The sequence below is a fragment of the Chelonoidis abingdonii genome, chromosome 22 (genome assembly GCF_003597395.2).
Source record: "Chelonoidis abingdonii isolate Lonesome George chromosome 22, CheloAbing_2.0, whole genome shotgun sequence".
NCBI classification, from domain to species: domain Eukaryota; kingdom Metazoa; phylum Chordata; order Testudines; family Testudinidae; genus Chelonoidis; species Chelonoidis abingdonii.
Window position 1 is genome coordinate 8491990 of NC_133790.1, and position 21278 is coordinate 8513267.

The 21278-nt window shown below is 41.1% G+C and overlaps 2 protein-coding genes across 4 annotated transcripts; one reads left to right on the forward strand and one right to left on the reverse strand.

The window, feature by feature from the left end:
* Positions 1 to 319: 319 nt before the first annotated feature.
* EIF2B1 (eukaryotic translation initiation factor 2B subunit alpha) lies at positions 320 to 8810 on the reverse strand. The gene is made up of 9 exons (XM_032800663.2): positions 8629 to 8810; positions 8285 to 8386; positions 6096 to 6232; positions 5896 to 6012; positions 5184 to 5296; positions 3616 to 3684; positions 2158 to 2233; positions 1099 to 1224; positions 320 to 493 (listed from the first exon to the last, which is right to left on the reverse strand). The coding sequence occupies exons 1-9, from the start codon at positions 8639 to 8641 to the stop codon at positions 338 to 340; spliced, it is 909 nt and encodes a 302-aa protein (XP_032656554.1). The 5' UTR covers positions 8642 to 8810; the 3' UTR covers positions 320 to 337.
* Positions 8811 to 8832: 22 nt separating this feature from the next.
* On the forward strand, positions 8833 to 20393 carry GTF2H3 (general transcription factor IIH subunit 3). Of its 3 annotated transcripts, XM_032800660.2 has the most exons (13): positions 8833 to 8924; positions 9938 to 10017; positions 12131 to 12237; positions 12843 to 13006; positions 13702 to 13764; positions 14043 to 14072; positions 15138 to 15166; positions 15256 to 15330; positions 16070 to 16123; positions 17027 to 17095; positions 18705 to 18840; positions 18933 to 18969; positions 19063 to 20393. In XM_032800660.2, exons 1-13 carry the CDS (start codon positions 8915 to 8917, stop codon positions 19130 to 19132), a joined length of 924 nt encoding a protein of 307 aa, XP_032656551.1. In that variant the 5' UTR covers positions 8833 to 8914; the 3' UTR covers positions 19133 to 20393. The 3 variants fall into 3 exon arrangements, with proteins under 3 accessions (XP_032656551.1, XP_032656553.1, XP_032656552.1); XM_032800662.2 differs by lacking the exon at positions 18705 to 18840 and having other exon boundaries at positions 8839 to 8924; XM_032800661.2 differs by lacking the exon at positions 18705 to 18840 and having other exon boundaries at positions 8839 to 8924; positions 18894 to 18969; positions 19063 to 19189.
* The last annotated feature ends 885 nt before the right edge of the window (positions 20394 to 21278 follow it).

Below are 21278 nucleotides of genomic sequence, written 5' to 3' on the forward strand. Positions count from 1 at the left end.
TTTATTTTAGATCTTCAGATCCTCAATGATTTACACTTCTGGTTGCACACTGGTCCATTTCTATGTAATAAATGAAATCAAAACTTTCTGCTTCACTGTAAAAATCAGAAGGCTGGTGGTAATGGAATTAATCCATGCTTAAAATTTGTTAGTCTCTAAGGTGCCACAAGTACTCCTGTTCTTTTTGCGGATACAGACTAACACAGCTTGCTACTCTAAAATCCTTATACTGTTTCCTTTCTATAACAAGTTGAGATAGTTTATATCTGTCAAACTCTGCCACTGTGAAGGGATGGTCATTGAACAACAGAGCACACTGTGCAGTGAATCTGCTCCCTTACAGATAAAGTTTAATAAGTTCATCGCTGACAGCTGATGGAGTTAACACACCTAGGTCTGTAAACAGCAATGTAATTAGTGATGGTGAGGTGTAGTCAACCCAAGGGTGCTCCTCAGTTAGACTTTGGTTTGTTTTCAGGGTGTCTGCTTTGTACTGCGGGAGAGAAGAAAACCATTAGTTGCCACAAAACAATAGACCATCTTTGAGTTCGAATAATAATATGAGCTTGACCAAACTTTATGGACCCTAGCTGTAGCTGAAGGAACCCACTGCTCTAACCACAGCATACATAGACTGGTGCCACCTAGTACTGCCCCTTCATCATCTACAGTAATATGTAAGGTTTATAGTTCTGGAAAGTTTCCCCTGATCCAGCCATTCTGCTGCCAGCTGCGTGTTCTGTTACTGAGTGAACTGCTTCAGGAACAGTATGTTGGCAGAACTTAGGGGGAAGTGCTGGTGCTTCTGGCAGTTTAGTTTAGTGTACAAAGAGCAGGAAGCTTTTCAATACTGTAAAATACTAGTAAAGTGAGTGGGGAAAATCCAGACTGGCAAACAGACTTTTGCTTAAGCTATACTGTATGTTATTACAGGTCAGGAGTGGCTTTGACTTACCCTAGATAGAAAAATGTAAACTACATTTTCAGTGCATTAGGTGTAAATTCATGGCTAAGATCTTAATGCCATAATATTAGTTGCTCATAGAACTAATTTATGTGCAGCTCTGTGGGTTACAAAGTATTCTGAATTTCCCTTACCTTAAATTTATCTGGGACATCCTGTTGATTTAGAGGGAAGAGTCTTACAAACTTGAAGCTTTCTGCTACCACATAAAACGGTTTATTCTGAGCTTTGGCACACACAGCCATTTGATTTGTACCAATCTGCAGAGACAGTTTAGATGGAAAACAGTATATACTCCCAGTACTGAAGTGACAGTAAACTTCCATGGTTCCAACCAGTAGACTCTTCGAGTGTACTTAACATCTGAACTGAAAGCACTTCTGAAAAGCCTGGAACTCTTCATAGAAACCAAGCTTCAGAAACAGAATGCTCTTTTAGAAGAGAGTTTTATCTGTATGCCATTATGGGTCACGACACGCCTGTGATCTAGGCAAGTATTATCCTCATTTTACAAAGCAGGAGACTGATGCATAGAGGAAGCAGTAGTACAAAAAGGAACAGAAGCCAGAAGTCCTGACTTCCGCTCTCTATTCCGATAAACGAAGGGTACTACCTACCAGTGTGTTTCAGGTCAGGAAAGTTACAGCTTTGTTTATTCTAACTAGCTTTCATATCTAATGTACTCCTCCTTCAAGCCAAAAGAGGTATCTTTCTGTCTGCAAACTAACTACTCTTTAGGCTATATTCTATTTTGCATATCAATATGAAAGTTGCAAACAGAATATGGTTATTTTGAAAAAGCAGAGTAAGCAAAATAAAGCCATTGCCTTAGATATAGACTTTGATGCTGACGACTCTGCAAAACTGAAAGGACTCTGAAGCAAAACTGATTTTATTTTAAACTTTAGTGTGTTGTAACCATGAAGACTATTCAATTGCAATGGGCTATAGGAAATGGCAACTTATTGTAATAGTCTTAATCATGACACTAATGCATGGGTTATTCGCACATAATTAGCAGCAATCGGAGTTTCCTGAATAACTCCCCCTGCATCATCTAGAAGGAGCCCATTAAGCTATAGTGAGTAAAAATCTACTAGAAATAAAATGCAAATATTGCTCACATTTTCAAAATCTGTCAACATGCAGTGTGCTCCAGGTATATGAAGAATCACTAATTCACCACCTCTTACCTTGTTAATAATTCCTCCACTTTCAACCACGCCTTCAGCACCAACTATTACCAGGTTCACTTTCTCCATGATGTAGCTGTTTAAGAAAAAAAGTCAAATCATATAGTGTAGTACTAGAAATTAATTTTGTTAATTCCTCATGATCATGTTGCTTTTCAAGTAGAATAGTCATTCTTGCAACTATCCAGATATATGCATGCGGCCTATTCATATGTCCTTGGAATTAGCCTTCCTTGATCTTCCCAAACAGGAATATTAAATAACCAGTGCTTCTCCAAATGTACTTGAGGTATTGACTTCAAAAGTTGCTTAGGCTATTTTGGCTGAAGTCTACCAATTACTAGTAATCAGTTATAGAAATTTAGATATTCAATATTACACTATTATGAAGTTATCTTAGCTCCGCATTTCAAGATGGTCAAAACCAAAATATACTTTTAAATTATTCCAAATGCCTTTAATCCCATGTTTTCCCTTCTTTCAATGCCCCCTCACATCTGTTTTCTCCTTCATGGAGAATACTGGTAGAAAGAAGTTACTTTGTACTTTTATACGGCACCTCTCATCCAACGACATAGCATGTGTCTCGGTGCATGAAGGAAATGCAACACCAACTAAAATGCTCATAAGGAGATGTTATATTTTTTCAGTTTTGTCTCTAAGAGTTACCTGGCCAGATAACTTAATCAGTCAAGTCACTGATCTCATGTTAACTACCTTGTAAAATACAGCAAGTTAGAGTGGTGTGTATCTTCTTGACAATTGCCTCTCAGGCATTTTGTATTGGATAGAGAATTAAGTTTTACTAACACACTGTTCATTAGAACATAAACATAAAAATGGCCATATTGGGTCAGACTAAAGGTCCATCTAGGCCAGTATCCTGTCTTCTGACAGTGGTTAATGCCAGGTGCCCTAGAATGAACAGAACAGGTGATCTCTCCCCTGTGGCCCATTCACAGCTTCTGGAAAACATAGGCTAGGGACACCATCCCTGTTCCATTCTCATGCATTTAGGACTCAAATTCTGGTATCTAGTAAGCAATTACCAGCTTTTTTAAAAAAATCCTGTAACTGCATTTATGTATATATAAAATATCTGAGTTTTTTAAAAAAACACTGGCAGGCAAAATGGAGCCCTTAGCTATAGCATCTCAGCTCCTTTTCTCCCTCATACCCCTAAACGCTACACTTAAGTTCAATTATCTTTTTCAATCTAATATCTAAACATTATCAAATATTTCTGCTTGATTTATGGCAATCACATTATCCTGTCAAAAGATTTAGCTTGTACAGTAGCTGTGCCAGTTGATACTGCAGTGAAAGGTTAAATTAGCAAAACCATCCATTCCAATTTGAAGAAACTTTTGGAAAATTCATATATACTATAGTTAAAATGAAAACCAGAAGGACAATAAAAGGCTTGTTAACATCTAAGAATGTAATTAATATACTTACCCAACTGCAGCATCTAGAATCACAGTCACAGGAACGTTGAGCTTGCTAAGGGCCTTTGCCATTTTTTGCCTATTAAAATAATGTTTATGAAGTTTTGAAATCTTTCTTTAAAGAGGTCAGTGAAATTCATTGATGTGATAAAACTAATTTTTTTTTTTTTTAGTATATGTATGAATGAAACCTGATAATTAGGGCCGTACCAAATTCATGGTCCATTTTGGTCAATCCATTTATTTCATAGTCATAGGATTTAAAAAATTGTGAATTTCATGATTTCAGCTATTTAAATCAAATTTCACAGTGTTGTAATTGTAGGGGTCCTGACCCCCAAAAAGTGTTGTGGGGTGGGCATAAGGTTATTGTAGGGGGGGTTGCATTGCTGGTGGTGGTGGCCCTGCCTTCAGAGCTGGGCAGCTGGAGAGTGGTGGCTGCTGGCTGGGAGCCCAGCTCTGAAGGCAGTGCCCCCACCAGCAGCAGCGCAGAAGTAAGGATGGCATTGAATGGTATTGCCACCCTTACTTCTGCGCTACTGCCTACAGAGCTGGGCCCTCAGTCAGTAGCTGCCACTTTCTGGCCACACAACTCTGAAAGCAGCAGTGTTTACATCTCCCTGTTAGTAATTCTGGTTCTGCAATCACTCCTTTTTCTGGTTTCTCTGTTTTATGAAAAACACACAAAGGGGAAACAAGCTGACTATCACAGAAATAGTGAAATTGACAATAGATGGAGTAAAACTGAAGTCTCCTCTAATCATTCAGTTTAGAAATCACAGGTATGACTTGTGACTATATAAGGTAAAAGACTCAGACAAATATCATTAAATTGACAGTTTACTGTACATTTAACACCCAGCTTTTTCATCTGCTTGGTGTTAGATACAAGATACTATTAACAGAGTATACTGTGAAATGTTACTTTAGTGAAAGTGATAAATCACATTTTATCTGCCAGTCTTCAGGTATTTCAATTGTCATTAGAAATGAAACTGCCTGGTTGGTTGCATTGGCTGTTATACAGCAGGTATGGTTTGCTATTTTCCTTTACTTCCTTCAAACTATATTGTATCCTCTGGACACTGACAGTGCTGTACAGAGCTGTCAGTAATATACACTTCCTAGTGTCTTAAAGGGAACTCTTTTTTTAAAAAAACCCAAAACACAAAACCCACCACATTTTGGGTAAACATTTTTATTCTCATATTGTTACAAGTAACACTTACTACTATTAGCCTATTTTAAAAAAAAATACTTCAAGTTGACTTTTAAGCAATCATTCTTAGAGAAAAAATGGGTTGCCTAGCAGTGGTTGGTCATTAAAGTTTTGTTACACCTTAGCTGGAAAGCTTTGGGATGCTGTAATATGTTTACATAATACAGGGAATTGCCTGTTGATAGCGGTTCTTTGGAAGGGCGTTGCTGTAGACAGTCTGTCAAGAAGGATATGAGTTTGCAATGGAATAGTTATCTTTTAATAATTCAAAAATAGGTAAAAGCTGTTCTTCAAATATGATTCCACTAATGGACATTAGTATCTTACTAATCAAGAAGACAAAATTGACATATACTTGCCCTGCTTGATCGGGCTGTGATTCAGTAATATACACACTGAAACGCTTCTTTGATGCAGCAGCTGCCTCTAACACTCTGAGCACCACTCTCGAATAGGCATGCGTTAATATTCGCTGTTAAAGTAACAGACATTTTACTACTTTAGCAAGTTTCAGGAAAGCTTTGTTATTGTCATGATCTCTTGTAATTGTTTACCATGCACAAGTGTTTTAAACATGATCTTCAGTTACTTTAGATGATATCCCAGATTTCACAAAAACGTAACATTTTAAGAGTTGTAGATACTTTTGGTGATCTGTCCAATATTAAACTCTTGTATTTTTACAAACCATGGGAGGTCAAGCCATCATGAAAATTGGACTTTATAGGACACTTAATTACTGAAGCCCTGACACTGAGAGGAGCTGGAACCCACAACTTCCATTTAAGCCAGTAGCTGTGGGTGCTCAGTACCACTTAGAACCGGGCCACAGGCTTAATGTCAGTCTGTATGGAAACAAAGGTGGAGGGAGGGGAAAGAAAAAGGGACTTTTAGAAAATATTTGAATACGTGGCATAAACAAATGTGATAGATAGAAGTAAAATCTTTACGTGGGAAAGCCAACATCAGCTAATGTGGGGTCTCCTTAACAGATGGGGATAAAACCTATTTCCTCCATCACTTGAAATAATGGAACACCCCGAACAGATTAATCGGTCCTGACATACTTACAGCACCATCTTTGATAAACGTATGGCAGAGTTTTGCAATTTTGTTTCTTGAAAGAGAGATTCTCCTAAGGAAAAGTTCCCCTCGTTCGATCATGATTTCTTTACACTTTGAATAGTCCTGGAAAAAGCAGTAAGAACAAAAATTAAGGCTCAGGATTACTTTGTGGATGACAGAAGCATTACACTTGATGACAAACTCACCGAGTACTCCAGTGAGGTGAGACTGATAAACCTTAGGAAGAGCTCTCCCCCTGAAGAGACTGCCACCGAAGAGTCAACACCAGATAGAGTTTCAATGGCATTTTTGAGATTTACTCTCAAACCCTGAATGGTCTCACCTGAGAGAGAGAGAGAGAGAGAAATGCAAACTTCATTTCAAAACAAAATACTCATTACATGCTAGACCAGGGGTTCTCAAACTGGGGGTCGGGACCCCTCAGGGGGTTGCGAGCTGTCAGCGTCCACCCGAAACCCTGCTTTGCATCCAGCATTTATAATGGCGTTAAATATATTAAAAAGTGTTTTTAATTTACAAAGGGTGTGGCACTCAGAGGCTTGCTATGTGAAAGGGGTCACCAGTACAAAAGTTTGAGAACTACTGTGCTAGACAGAAGTTTAGGTATATTCTGATATAGCACTAATGGTTGTATTTTAAAAATTTCCAAATGACTAACTTGGTATTTCTCCTTCAGTGTATTGGGATTACAGTGGAAGCTTATTACACCATGTGAAAATTTTTCAACTGATCCCATACATTTGAGTACAAAATCTATAGTCTTGTAAGCCCTACCTGCTGCATGCCCTTCATCCACCTTTCTCTAGAATAACAGTCATCTAAAAAGAGAATATAAACACTCCTGAAATGTGTGTTACTGCCAAGAATGAAAACTGACGAAACACTACTACATAGTCAACAGCAGTGTTGACTGCTCCTGCCTGCTCATCAGTGTGCTTTGATTGTGTGTAACATGAAGGAACAAATTCTTGCCGTTAATGAGGTAATTCAGCACCCATGCTCAGTCAATGCTTAGCACATATCCAATGAAGCAGATTATATTTAATGAAACAAACACCAAATACATTTTGAAAATGTTTTTTGTACTATTTGTTTCCCTGATTTTGATTAGTAATGCATGCTTCTCAAGCATGTGCTCATTTCTGCACAACATCGACCAGACAAGTTTCTTATTTCTAACTTTGGATGGAGTGTAGCCTGCTTTTTTTGCTCAAAGACCTTCATGTTTAACTCTTCTCTGAACTTTAAAAAACAATATGACATTCAGGTTCAAAACACTGGGCTTGCCTTTTACTGCAAGGTAGGAAATGGACTGTTAATTTTGCTTGTGAAAAAAAGAAAGCAGGATCTTGGAAACAGAGATGAACTGCAGTATAGCTTGCTTCTTGAGAAAGCAAAAATTAAATAATCACGTGAAATGCAACAAAACTCTGAATTTCAGTCATCTGAAACACCATGAATCTGATAAGGTGTGTGTTAAATATTTAGGGTTGGCAGAATTTGATCTTTTAAAAATAATTTTGATGGATAATATAGTTATTTGTGAGCATTTTTTATGTTTACTGATTTGCATTTCACAGTTCTGGAAATTTTGGGGTGTTTAGCATCTTTTTCAGTTTTCATCAACTAAGAGTTTTCACAGTTGCAGGAAGTTATGGGGGTGTCAAACAATAACTTATTAGAGAGCTTTCAGAGTAGCAGCCACCTTAGTCTGTATCCACAAGAAAAACAGGAGTACTTGTGGCACCTTAGAGACTAACACATTTATTTGAGCATAAACTTTCGTGGGCTACAGCCCACTTCTTCAGTTTTTTTCTTCTGCTGCTAAGAGCTCATCTTAATTAATAAGCCTCTTAGAGATAATATGGCTACTTCCACCTTTTCATGTTCTGTATGTATATATATGTCCTTACTATATGTTCCATTCTATGCATGTGAAGAAGTGGGCTGTAGCCCAGGAAAGTTTATGTTCAAATAAATGTGTTAGTCTCTAAGGTGCTACAAGTACTCCTGTTCTTTCTATTAGAGAGCCTCACTCAATAATGATCAGGCAGCATTTTTCTTACTTCGCCTATTTTTAAACGTTGATAATTATCGATAGAAACTTTTTTTTGTCGGTTTGTGTGCGGACGGTGAAATCGAGGTTTATAAAAACGGAATCCGTCCAAGCCTATCACTGCTGCAAGGTGGTCGGTGAGGTGTATTACCACTGCCCTCCACTGGACGGATTCAGGACTGTTCGTCCTACGTGACCATCTTCCCTTCGCTCCGGGACCGGGGCCTGTGCGCTCGGAGCCGGGTCTGCGGGTTCTAGCCTCGCTCTCGCCCTGCAGCGGAGCACGGGCTGGGCCGGCGGTTGCCAGGGCCCCTGTACCTTTGTCTCTCTTCAGGAACTCCAGCAGCGCGCGGATGGCGGCCACGGCCGAGGCCACGTCGGGATCCTCCCTCATCTGGGCTTTGAAGGCCTCGATCAGCTCTGCAAGGGAAACGGGGCGCGTCAGCCACAGGGACCCGCCCGGAAAGCCCCCACCTCGGGCTGGCCGAGCCTGGTCCCCCGCCCGGGGAGCGGCGGGGCAGGTGGGATCTCGTCTCGCCCCCGCCGGCAGGGGCAGCCCCGGGATGCGAGGACATGTACACACCTGCGCCCAGGGGCGGCTCGGGTGAGGGGCCGGTTTAATCTCCCACCCCCGGATCGGGCCCGGGCCCGGGCCCAGTTACCTGCTTCGTTCATGGCTTCAGCTGCAGGCAGGACTGGGCCTGTAGGAACAGCAAGAGCCGGGTCTGTTTCCCCCTCTCACGCGGAGGAAGCTGCTGTCCCCGCCCGGCCCCTTTTCGTGGTGACACCGGACGCCGCTGCACCGGCCCCTTCCCCCACTGCCGGCTCTTGGCGCGTCACGCGTGACGTACAGAGGCAGTGCGACTAGTGAGCGGTGACATCATCTCCAGGCGCCGGAAGCGACGGCCTAGCCGGTATCTGTTCTCCGCCTGCCTGCGGCTGGGCACTATGAGCGCAGGTGAGTCCTGGCCAGGGGCCTCTATCCTGTCGCCCGCGGGCCGCGCCGGAAGCGGGGGGGGGCTATCATCCCCCCCCCGCTCTCCTCAGGGCCCGGACCGAGGCCTCTCTCTGCTGCCACTTCTCCCCGCCGCGGGGTTTGCCGCTGGGGATCCTCGGCCCTGTCCTCCCTGCTTCCCCAGCGCTCTACTGACAGCCCCGGGGCTGCGCGCCCGGCTGTGGGTGGGGAGCGCCGCTGTCCGGCGGCTGGGAGAGAAGGGGTGGCGGGTCCCCCCAGCGGATGCAACTGCTGCCTGCGAGGCCCCCGCCTGTTTGCAATCGGGGGCTGCAGAACTAATGCGGAGCGGGGGTTTGTAAGCAGCCAACACCCTTTTGTTTCCTCTTGTCGTTCATATGTAGCTACGGTAATTCTATCTCTCCCCCCGTTTGGTTTAAAAATTGTTCCTGCACTGGGATCTGTGAATCTCACAGAGGCTGATAAAAATCCTGAAAAGTACCCGGTGTAAGCAAAACACTAGAATTAGTTTAGCTCGGGAATAGCTCCTGATACACCGTCTCTTCATTTCTAAAATGTGTCGTCTGTCTCTGTCCCTCCCCCCTATGTCTGGGTTCAAAAATATGTAATGCTTCGTTATGTATAATATAATACATTCTACTCCCCTTCCATGTTTTATGGTGCTAATGTAATTTTTGGTAATAAACTTATGGAATAACTGCAGTTATGCTGAATGTTAGACAGTTTGATCACGCATTCTTGCTAACTTTTTTTTTTGCTATTATGTATGAGACTGAAACATGTTATTAGACATGTTTTTCTTTAGTAGTAGAATATAAGGCCCCGATTCTGCAAACACGTATGCACACTCAACTAAATGGGCATCAAACCAAATAGTATTTTTGCTTACAGAGCTTTAAATTTTGGCCTTCCCATATTTCTAAAGAAGCTGTTACTCGATGCCATGTTGTCAGTGTGTTGTCTGTTCTCAAACATACGTATTATTATTGCTTTTCTAGATGATGAGCTAAATCTCTTAGTCATCATCGTTGACACCAATCCTATCTGGTGGGGGAAGAAAGCGCTAGGAGATTCAGAGGTAAGGCTTCCTGACTAGCATGGGGTCACAATGAAGTTTTTCAAAAGACTTTTTCTGTCATTTTTTGACACATCTGTTTTTTTTCAAATGCATGGCAATCAAAATTGAACTGCATTTGCTGGAGAGAAACTGGGAAATACTCTTTGAATCAAAATTTTGCTAATATTGTCTTATGATAAAATAGTTACAATCATGTCTTGTCATGTCTAATGCCCCTTCAAAAAAAAATTATATGCTGGATTGGTTTGCGCTGCAGCAGTTTGTCTGACTGAATACAGGATGGAGAGTCAGGTATTCCTGAGTTCTAATCCCAGTTGTTGTCACTGACTTGCTCTGTAGTCTTGGCCAAGTAAATTAGTCTGAAATTTTCAAAATTGGCTACTGATTTTAAGAGCTCAACTTGAGGCATCTTGGGCCTGATTTTTAGAAGTGTTAAACACCCAAAGCTTTAGCTGAAATCAGTGGAAGTTGTTGGTGCTCAGCACCTCTGAAAACCAGGCTGTTGGTTTCTCAGGTTGGACATGCACATTTGATTACGAGACACTTGAAAATCGTAAAATCTCTATTCCTTGGTTTCCTCATTCTTAAAACTGGGATGATAATACCCACATCAGAGTTCTTATAAGGATTAACTAGTGAATCTTTGTGCTGTGCTTTGAAGATGCTGAACCCTATATAAATGGTATTCCAGTGCCAAACATGTTCTGGAGCATGACAATGATTATTAGCAGTTCTGGGGAGTGTCAGTCTCTCATATATAATATTTATTTTAATTTCCATTTCTGTCTCTTTATGCACAGATACAGAAGTGGAAAAACACTTTTCCAGATACACTCCCACATACTACAGAGAGAATGATATGCCTCTTGAATTTCATGTTCATTCCCTTTGTAAATTCCAAACCCTAATGAAAATATTACTTGTATGTGCAGATTTTTTTTAAAGTTCTTATACCTCTACCCCGGTATAACATGGGTTCGCGTACAAGGCGGTAAAGCTCTGACATGCTGCTCTGAGCAGCATGTTAAGGGTGCCGGGCCAGGCCAGGGCCGAGGGGTTCGATAAGAGGCCAAGGGTCTTGGGGATGGTGAGGGCCCCCTTGCTTCCCAGGGTCTAGGGGGTAGGAGCTGTGGGAGGGCACTTTTGGAGATTAGCAGGGGGCTGGGAGCAGCCCGCTCTGCTTCCCTCGCTCCAGCCCCAGCTGTGTCACTCAGGGGAGGGGGCTTGGGAGAAGGGATCCCCTCCTGCACTCACCAGCAACAACAGAAACGGAGTAGCCTGGTCGCACTCTGCCAGCTCCCATCCGCGGTGCTCTGCTTCTCACCGCAGGTGAGTATGGGGGGCATCCTTTCCCCAACCTCCCCGTACTCACCTGTGGTGGGAAGCAGAGCGCTGCAGCTGGGAGGTGGCAGAGTGGAGCGGGCTGGGGCCGCGTTGCTCTGCTTCCCGCCACAGGTGAGTGTGGAGGGCGTCCTTTCCCCAACCTTCCTGCACTCACCGGCAGAGGGAAGTGGAGAGGCTAGCCCCAGCCAGCTCTACTCTGCCAGCTCCCAGCCATGGCGCTCCACTTCCCGCTGGGCAGGTGAGTGCAGGATCTTTCCCCACCCGCCCCACAGCGACACGGCTGGGGCCGAGGCAAGGAGAGCGGAGCAGGCTGGGGCCACGTCACTCTGCGTCCCACCACAGGTGAGTGCAGGGGGGCGTCCTTTCCCCAACCTCCCCGCACTCACTGGCAGCGGGAAGTGGAGTGTCGCGGTTGGGAGGTAGTGGAGTGGGCTGGGGCTGGGCTGCTTTGCTTCCTGCTGCTGCTGGTGTGTGCCTGTCAGGGGATGGGCGGGTGGGTAGGGATCAGAGCCGACAAGGGAGTTGGGGGGGGGCGGTTCCTGGGGGCAGGGGTCTCTGGAAGGGGCGGTCAGGGAACAAGGAACAGGGGGGAGCTAAAGCAAGTGTGATGTAATGCAGTCTCACCTATAACACGATGAGATTTTTTTTGTGTCATGAGGACCGCGTTATATCGGGGTAGAGGTGTATTTACATTTGGTGGCTCTTCTGGTACATCTGTTTTTCTGAGCTTTTCACACGTGGCCTTTCTTGATTTTTCTTTTTTCAACAGTTTACATTATCAAAATGCCTGGATGCAGTAATGGTGATGGGAAATTCACATCTGTTTATGAATCGCAGCAACAAACTTGCTGTAATAGCAAGTCATACACAAGAAAGGTACAATAGCTTTCTTATATAGTATCCTTTTTATTTATAAAACTTCCCTTCATATATTCTGCTTTTGAATAGCTCAGTGTGCTGAAGAGAATAATTCAAACCAAGGTTAAAATACATGATACTCTTTTAAAAAACAGTGAGGGGAGGGGATTGTGGGTTGGTGATTATTGAATGCAAAAGAAAACAAGAGAAAGGGATTGTGAGAAGAAAGAGATGAAGAAAAATAGCTTTTGAAATTAAAAATAAAAATATTGACTTTTAAATCTCGACCATTAACAAAAGAGGTGGCAAGTTCCCTTTCTGGCGATTGTCAGAATAACAGGGTGATTGCTTGCTGAGCTAAGAAATGAAGGGGAGTTCCTTAAAGGCAGATGGTGTCTGAATGCCAGTTCCCAACAGGATGAGTGTCAGAGAGAAAGTATTTAATGTTGGTGTCGCTTATGCCATCTAGGGCTTTTTAAACACATTCCTTACATAGTTATTAGTGTCCTGGGTACTAAGAATTATTTGGAATAAAATTTTGTCACAGTGGTTGAATTTGTGGGTCTTCACCTATTTCCTTAAAAACAAATGATTAATACTGTGCTGCTGTTTCTCGCTTTTAGTCGTTTCTTGTACCCTGGAAAGCACTGGGCATTTGCAGATCTCTTTGGAGACGGTGGTAGTTTTGTAGAATCTAATTGCTCCGGCAGCAAAGATGGAAAATATGAATTATTAACTGCAATAAACGAAATAATCACAGAGGAGATTAAAGACCTGATGACAAAAAGTAAGATTATTTTTTGTTATTGAATATAGCCATCTTGGTTAATTTGGTGCCACATTCTCGTTAGTTTTTTTTAAATGCTGTGTAAAGTAAGAAAAATAATACTTTGTGATGTTATATGAGACGGACACTGTTAAGGAGGTTACGTTCCACATTTTATCTATCTTTATAATGATTATAATCTACTTGGGAGCTGGGTTGCTAAAACAACTGTACAACTGGTTAGAACACACCCGAAATATTTTGTTCCATTCTAGGCAGCTCAATACCAGAAAGCTATAATCAAGCTGGAAGGAATTCAGAGAAAACCAAAAAACCTAAGGGACTGATTTAATAAAGATTGAAATAAGTAAATGTGGACGGTTTGGCTAAGAGGACTAAGGATATGATCGCTGTCTACAGGTCTGGATGAAGTAAAGGAAATTCCTAAGCTTAATATAAATAACTACAAAATAGCTGGAAAGAACCCTAGGAACTAATGGAAGCTCCTTTGCATTTATCTTCTGAAGCTTATTCTCCATCACTCCATATTTTGTTAATGTGCAAGATTTGAGACCAATGGGATACTGAATTATAGAACCTTTATTAGAGCCTGTGTTTTAATGTTGTTTGCCCAAGACACAATTCCAATTAAACATTTAGTATTCAAATACTTTTAATTTGCACAAAAGTCATTTCTGTGTATTTTTGGATTACAGCTGACATGAAGGGCCAGCAAACAGAAACTTTGTTGGCAGGATCACTTGCTAAAGCACTTTGTTGTATCCTTTTTAAAATACTGGAATTTTCAAAATCTCTCTCATGTTGTTCACGCCGTCATTGTAGGGAATCTTGAACTCTTCTGTGGTAGCATTGTGTGTTAGAATATTGTCAGTTTATTATGCTAAAGTTATGACTTATGAGTATAATACCATCAGATCAGAAACTTCAGTAAAGTGTGTGTTGGTAAAATTGTTTAGTGCAGGTAAAACATTTCCTGTCTATTTTAGTAAGTTTTGGAAGGTTTATAGATCTGTTTCCTGAATACTAAGTGTAACAGATATTCACAGGATGAACAAGGAAGTGAAAGGTACTGTCTTTTCTTCTACTTGAATATTTACATGAGTATTTGAACTAGAGGTGGGGGTGGGGAAATGCTGGCCCTCTTTCAACTGGCAGCAGTGGGCATTACTGATTGTCTTGATCATCTAAACTACCCAATTTGAGCACCGATTGCAGATCAGTAATATAGGGGTTGATGTGTGTAGCAGGGTGTGCTAAGTCAGGAGCTAATTCAGCACCCTATCACTAATACCCAGCAGTATATGTTAAGTGGGACCTAACTGGAAGAGAGCCAGTTGACAGAGGGTGTCAGTTAACTGAATAGCTCTACAACTGAAAGGCTAATGGAAGGAGAAGCAACCCCAGCAGGTGGGATTATATACATTGACAGGAAGGAAGAGTGGGGATCTTGAAGGAAGGCTGAGGAAGGCAGAACTAGGTGCTGCTTGTACTGTTCTCTTCCTAGAGGCAAGTGGGGCAGCTGGCTATGGAATCTAAGTACATATAAATAACACTGCAGGCTGTGCCCTGCTGAAAGACTATAATAAAGTCTAGTGCTGGTGAAGGAGACCTGGAGTGGTTGTGGTCTGTGATTAAGGCCTGAAAGAACTCTTGGGGATCACCTCATGATACTATGGGTAAATTGATCTTTGTGACTGCAAATTAATAACCCTAACCCATTTGTGTGGGTGGTTTTGTGATGTGGACATCTATGCGTTGGACTGAAATTACAACCAGAAAGCCATTATGATGACTGTCACACACTTGTGAACTGGTCTGTGTTTGAACAAGTGAACTGTCATGGGAGACTGAAATTCCCGTGCTTTTCACCATCCAGTTGCTTTTTGAGAATGAATGAATGTAGTGGTATCTGCTTTTACAGCAATGGTGAATTAAGTCTGCTGATATTTTGTCAGATTTTTCTTTCTTGCTCTTTTCATGATACATAGTCTTCTCAGTATACTGATAAAGCAGTCTCTCCTGTATCTGCTGTAAGTGAGGTGTATGATCGTACTACACAATTTCAAAGAAAAAATATTGGAGGCTAATGTATGGAGTAACTAATGCATGTTTCTTTGTCTCCAATATGTAGCCAGCCAAGAAATTAAATCAAGAATTTTGGTAAGAGCTTCTGTATAAAATTTTCTTAATAGCTTTGATATCCAGTAGTACTATTGTGTAGGCTAACAAGTGTCAATTGCTTTACCTAGGTCATAAAAGCTGCAGAAGACAGTGCATTGCAGTATATGAATTTCATGAATGTGATCTTTGCAGCACAGAAACAGGTGAAGTTAATGTTTTATTATTTCAGTATCTACATGTAAACATAAAGATTGTCTATCCCTGTTACTTATGTGCTTCTAATTAAGGGATGGTTTTCAGAGTAGCAGCCGTGTTAGTCTGTATCCGCAAAAAGAACAGGAGTACTTGTGGGACCTTAGAGACTAACACATTTATTTCAGCATAAGCTTTCGTGGACTACAGCTCACTTCTTCGGATGCATTGAATGGAACACACAAAGAAGTGAGCTGTACCCCATGAAAGCTTATGCTGAAATAAATTTGTTAGTCTCTAAGGTGCCACAAGTACTCCTGTTCTTTTAATTAAGGCATGCTTGGGGCCATCTGAGCATCTTTTTGCCATGGGAGGAGGGAACTAAGTTGAAATGTAGATCCAGGTCATCACACTGTAACACAAAGTGGCCACCAGTTCAGCCCAAAATGACTACTGAGCCTTACCCCCTACATCTTAGAACTAGATACTGTATATTAGGTAAGCTTCATCTGTGGTCCTTCCCATATTGCCAATTATTGGACAGGGAAGGGTGAATGATGTGGTACATGCTATGGTTAAAGTAAAATACTTCGTTTTGGTACCGAAGGCCAATAGCCTCAGCAGTCTGTTCATATAAATGTTGTGGGACTTGCAGCTAAAGTAGATCCCAGCTGTAATGGTAATGGAGAGTTATATTTATTGTACTGTTGTAACTTCCATTTTCTGTAAGCCTCATCTTTTTGGTTTCAGAATATTTTGATTGATGCCTGTGTTTTGGACTCTGATTCAGGACTCTTACAGCAGGTATAATATACTTTTATTACTCATTGGTTATGTTGGTTCTTAGATGAAGAACTGAAAATAGCTATTTTGTCACTTGTTTGATATGTTTTTGCTCCCTTTGCTTGGAGATGGAAAGGTTAGAACTGGGCAAATCAAGCGTCAATCTTGTGTGCTGGCTCCTATTTGCTCCTTTTTATGTGACAAAATCTTAAATCCATCTCTCTCTACTTTATCTCCTGGATACTCTGTCACATCAGAAATTTTTTCTGATCAGTTCCTCCCCCCCATTATTGGAACACACTGTCCTGAATCTGAATTGTTCTCTATTTAACAAACACCGATTGCTGGAAACTATTGGCTCTTTCCAGGGATAAAAATTTGTTGAGTAGGCACTGGTTTTGGTAGTATATACGGATCAAGAATCTTAATGTAGGATGTACAAGAAACAACTGAGGATTGTTTTTATTTAAATTATTGATCGGGGGGAGTCTTTCAGTTTTAAAATCTCAACTGGGAATCAAGCAAAAAAAAAAAAAGTTCTCTGGTGTATAAGCAATGTAAGAACAACTGTGGTTTTAAGAAACTTAATTTAAAAAATAAAGTTGGCTCTGTATTTAAGTGTGAGGTCCATTGACATCTACTTATTTCTAAAGTCTGTCCTTTACTGCAGTACCAAAGAGAGGGGAGACACTTTCTTGCTCATATCTCTCTCCATGGACGATCCTCCCCCTTTAAGTTTCCCCTGAGGCTGTTCAAAAGCCAGAGATGGAAATATCTGGGGCAAATAACTTCTTTAGAATCTGAAATCTGTGGGACTTGAAAAATATGTGGCTTTTTAAACCTTTCAGTAGCACTTAGCAATTTCTGTTCAGGTTTGTATCAAAATTGTTCCTGTGTTAAGTGCTTGCAGTGTGTCCTTTCCAGGCTTGTGACATTACAGGAGGCATATACTTGAAAGTGCCCCGGATGCCATCCCTTTTGCAGTATTTGCTGGTAAGTTAATTTAAAAAAACATTTGAGGGCTGCTCTTGTTCCTATTGAAATCAATTGCAAAATTCCTCTTGACTTCATTGGGAGCAGAAGCAGTCTCTCTGAGCTGACATGGAAGTTGAGTGTTGGGAACCCTGACTGCTCGAAGGGATTCAGCTGTTTGATATGCTTCAGTAGATGTTGCAGTGAGAGGTCATGGGAGGGTATGGACAAGCATCACAAGGGACAGGCTTTGCAGGAGGGCTTTCACACTTGGCTGGCATAGTCATGTGTGATGCTTCACTGTGGTGAGGGGATATCCTAAAAGAAGATTGGGAAACTGAACAAGGGGAAATATCTCTCAAAGGATCTAAGAATACCACTTACCTGAAGTGCTGGTGCATAACATTGATTTTGTCTGGGGAGACTTGTAGGAAAATGACAATATGATATAAGCTTGTACTACTGAAAGTTGTTACTATCTGATGGCTGTTCCTTGGTCTATTTGAAATGAATTGGTCTAGTCCAATTCCTAGTGGACAAGTGCCTAGGAAGCAGAACGCACCGAAATTGACAGCAACTGGCAACCTGAATAGTGCTCAATGAGTGAATTAGGGGTTTGGAATGGGTTCCATATGAGGAGAGATTAAAGAGGTAGGATTTAGCCTGGAAAAGAGAGACTAAGGGGGATATGATAGAGGTATATAAAAATCTGCGGGTCTGAGAAGTGAATTAAGAAAATTTTAATTTTCCTAATATAGAGATAGGGCCACCACTGTAAATGTAAGGCAGACGGGTTTTAAACAGTTATAAAGGAAGTTCTTCTTACGCAGAGTGCAGAATCATTGTGGAATCTTGCTGAGAGGTTTGAGGCTCGGATATACAGGGGATTTAAAGGAGCTGACATTCATGGAGGTTAAGTCCATTAATGGCTATTAGCCAGGATGGGTAAAGAATGGTGTCCCTAGCCTCTGTTTGTCAGAGGGCGGTGATGGACGGCAGGTGAGAGATCACTTGATCATTACCTGTTAGGTTCACTCCCTCTGGGGCGCCTGGCGTTGGCCACTGTCGGTAGACAAAATACTGGGCTGGATGGACCTTTGGTTTGACCCAGTATGGCCATTCTTATGTTCTTATGCCATGACGACCGAAGTATGTTCTTACCTGCAGAGGTGTTTGCAACAGGTTAGAATATGAGGGACGATGGTAGGAGGGAATGAGGGGCAGCAAACCTTCCATGACTGTTCTTTATTCTTCATGGATTCTGTGGATAAACTTGTGACGTGTCTCCTGGGGTATCATTCTGGCACCTCTAACCCCTACTAAACTCACACATGCTTAAAATAGATGTTGAATGAATAGTCATGTCTTAAAATGACTTGATTTTAAAAAGGCCATTTTTTATTTATCGCGGTATGAGCATCAAAACATTTCCTGGAAGGTGAATGAGGACAAAATTCCCTTCTTCCTCAATTTACTTAATGACTTGATGCAGTCATAGAGGTGAATTTCTTTGGCAGGTGGGAGGTTAACTTTCTTCTCTGCAGTAGTGTGGTGTATATAGCAAAGTCTTTTAACACAGTTGTTTCCTCCCAGATTCTAAAATACCCTCCCCTTTTTTAAATTTATACAGTGGGTATTTCTTCCTGATCAAGAGCAAAGGTCCCAACTAATCCTTCCACCCCCCATTCATGTTGACTATCGAGCGGCTTGCTTCTGTCATCGAAATCTCATTGAAATAGGTTATGTCTGCTCTGTGTGTTTGTCAAGTAAGTTTTACAAATATATTCAACAGAACTGACCCAATTTTTCTTCTTTCAAGGTAACTATTTTAGTGAAACTCTATTCTTTTATTTTCCAGTATTCTGCAACTTCAGCCCTATTTGTAGCACATGCGAGTAAGTACTCTTCCTGACTTTTGTTTGCTTGTGTAGGCTAAGCTCAGAAATGTATTCAGCTTATTTTATTTTTTCTTTCTTGTATTATTTCAGGACTGCTTTTAAGATTTCGTTACCACCTGTCATGAAGGCCAAGAAAAAGAAACTAAAACTAGCTATATAGCAACATTATAGAAATACACCAACCATTACCTCCTGCATGTAATTCCATGAAACCGCATGTAGTTGAGAAGGTGGCATTTTTTAATAGGTGTGAAAGAAATGATTGTTCAAAGTGTTCAAAAAACATTTCAAAACATCACACATGGTATATGCACCATCCCTGTAAGCAACAAATGGTTGTATTGGTGCATGCGCTGTATTATTTTAAAATCAAATCTCCTATTTGTGACTATCAGGAGCCAGAAACTGCTTGTATAAAGCAGAAGGTGCACTTACCATCATAGAACAACATAATAGCATCCCAAAGTCAGTTTACAGTCAGACAGAGAATGCAAATACTTAGGCCCTGATCCTGCATACATGTTAATGTTAAAGGTAAGCATGGCTGTATGTGTTTGCAGGATCCAGGCTGTAGTGTTATGGATAGATTCTGTAGTTCTTTTCAACACGGTTTGTTGTTCAATTTCATTTGTGAAGAGGCAAGTCTGATTTTTTTTTTTTCTTTTTCCCCTACTAAATTCCTTTTTAGTGGGTATTATCTGCTTTAAGTGTGTTTTATTCTTTTCTCACTTTGATATTGTCTCCCAAAACACAAGTATATTGAAGATTATTCAGGTGAATAATTTTATTATGAGGTTATACAGATGAGTAATTTTCCTTTTGAAATTCAATAACAAAAGCATCTGTGTATTTTTTTTTCTCACTCGTGTAGGGATTTGTTTTTACGATATTTTGAAACTGGAAACAGTTTAATTGTCTGAAATCTGATAGCAAATTTCTTTTTTAGATTTGACTAGCACTGAAGAAAGATAATGTAGGAAGGCCTTTGTTATGAATTGATTTTTTTTTTCTGTATCTCAGCAGGTGAACGCACGGTGCATGTTCTCAGTTTTCCAAACCTATTGTGTTTAAACCAAACAAAAAATGTATCTATTTTTAATTCCCTGTTTTTAATCCATAACTGTATCTTTTGGTGTTTTAATATATATTTAATAATTGTTGTATTACTCAGAGGCAATATGGGAATAATTGTTTTCTAGGTAGAAAACAGAACTGTAGATAAATTCTTTTTTTAATGGTATATGCAGGAGATGATGATTTATAATATTTTCATCGGGTTTTTGCCTGTGTTCCCATTTTACTGAAAATGCCAGTCTTTTACTGGCTCATTTAATAGCTAAATGCAATTTTATATGAATACTGTATTTATAGTTTGCTTTATATAAATATTTGTAATAAAGTGACTTAAAAAAGAAAAAAAAGGCCTTTTTTCCCTTTATCCTCCCTTTTATAAACTTAAAGGCAAAATCATCAAAGGTTAATTTAGTATGAGGGTCTACACCAGACAAGGCATCTTGCATACTGCTGAGTATCTTGATGAATATTTTAGTCTCAAACATGTCCAACAAAGAGGGCAATATGGGCCCTTACAATGTAAAATTAGGTATGGTTTGTAAACTCTAAGTACTCTTGGTACATACTGTTACTCCTGAGGGCATTCTGCGCCAAAAAAACCCTAAAATTCTGTGCACAATATTTTAAAATTCTTCAAATGTTATTTATTGAATAAATATGGAGGCTCCAGCATGGCACAGGGGAGCACAGGCCACTGGCTGCACAGAGGTGGGAGATCACTGTGCAGCTCCCCCTGGGACATGGACTCAGCAGTGAGGCTGCACCCAACCCTGACACAGCGCAAGGACCAGGCCTGCCCCAGAAGCACCCTGGCCGGGTCTTCCCAGTCCCACCCCCTGCCCCACAGTGATTTAACTCTCTGCCAGCTGCCCAGGGCACCCAAACATACTGCTGGGGAGGGTCAGATGACCGCTCTTGTGGCTTCTCTTTGCTTCCTTGTCAGAAAGCAAAGAAATCTGTGCGGGCATAAATTCTGCACATGCACAGTGGTGCAGAATTCCCCCAAGAGTAATACTGAATATGCATTTATTTAGATTTAAGAAAGATGCCTTTACAAGAGCTCTAGATACCCTGACACTTAATTTTACCACTGCACAAAACAGCCACTAGCAAGGTCATTGCTGTGAAGACATTTGCCTGCCCCAGGGACATGGCCTGGAATAGCTACTGCAGAGGGAGCTGTTTTGCAAGAGCTGGGCCAGAATAGCTCCTGTGTGTACACTATTCCAGAA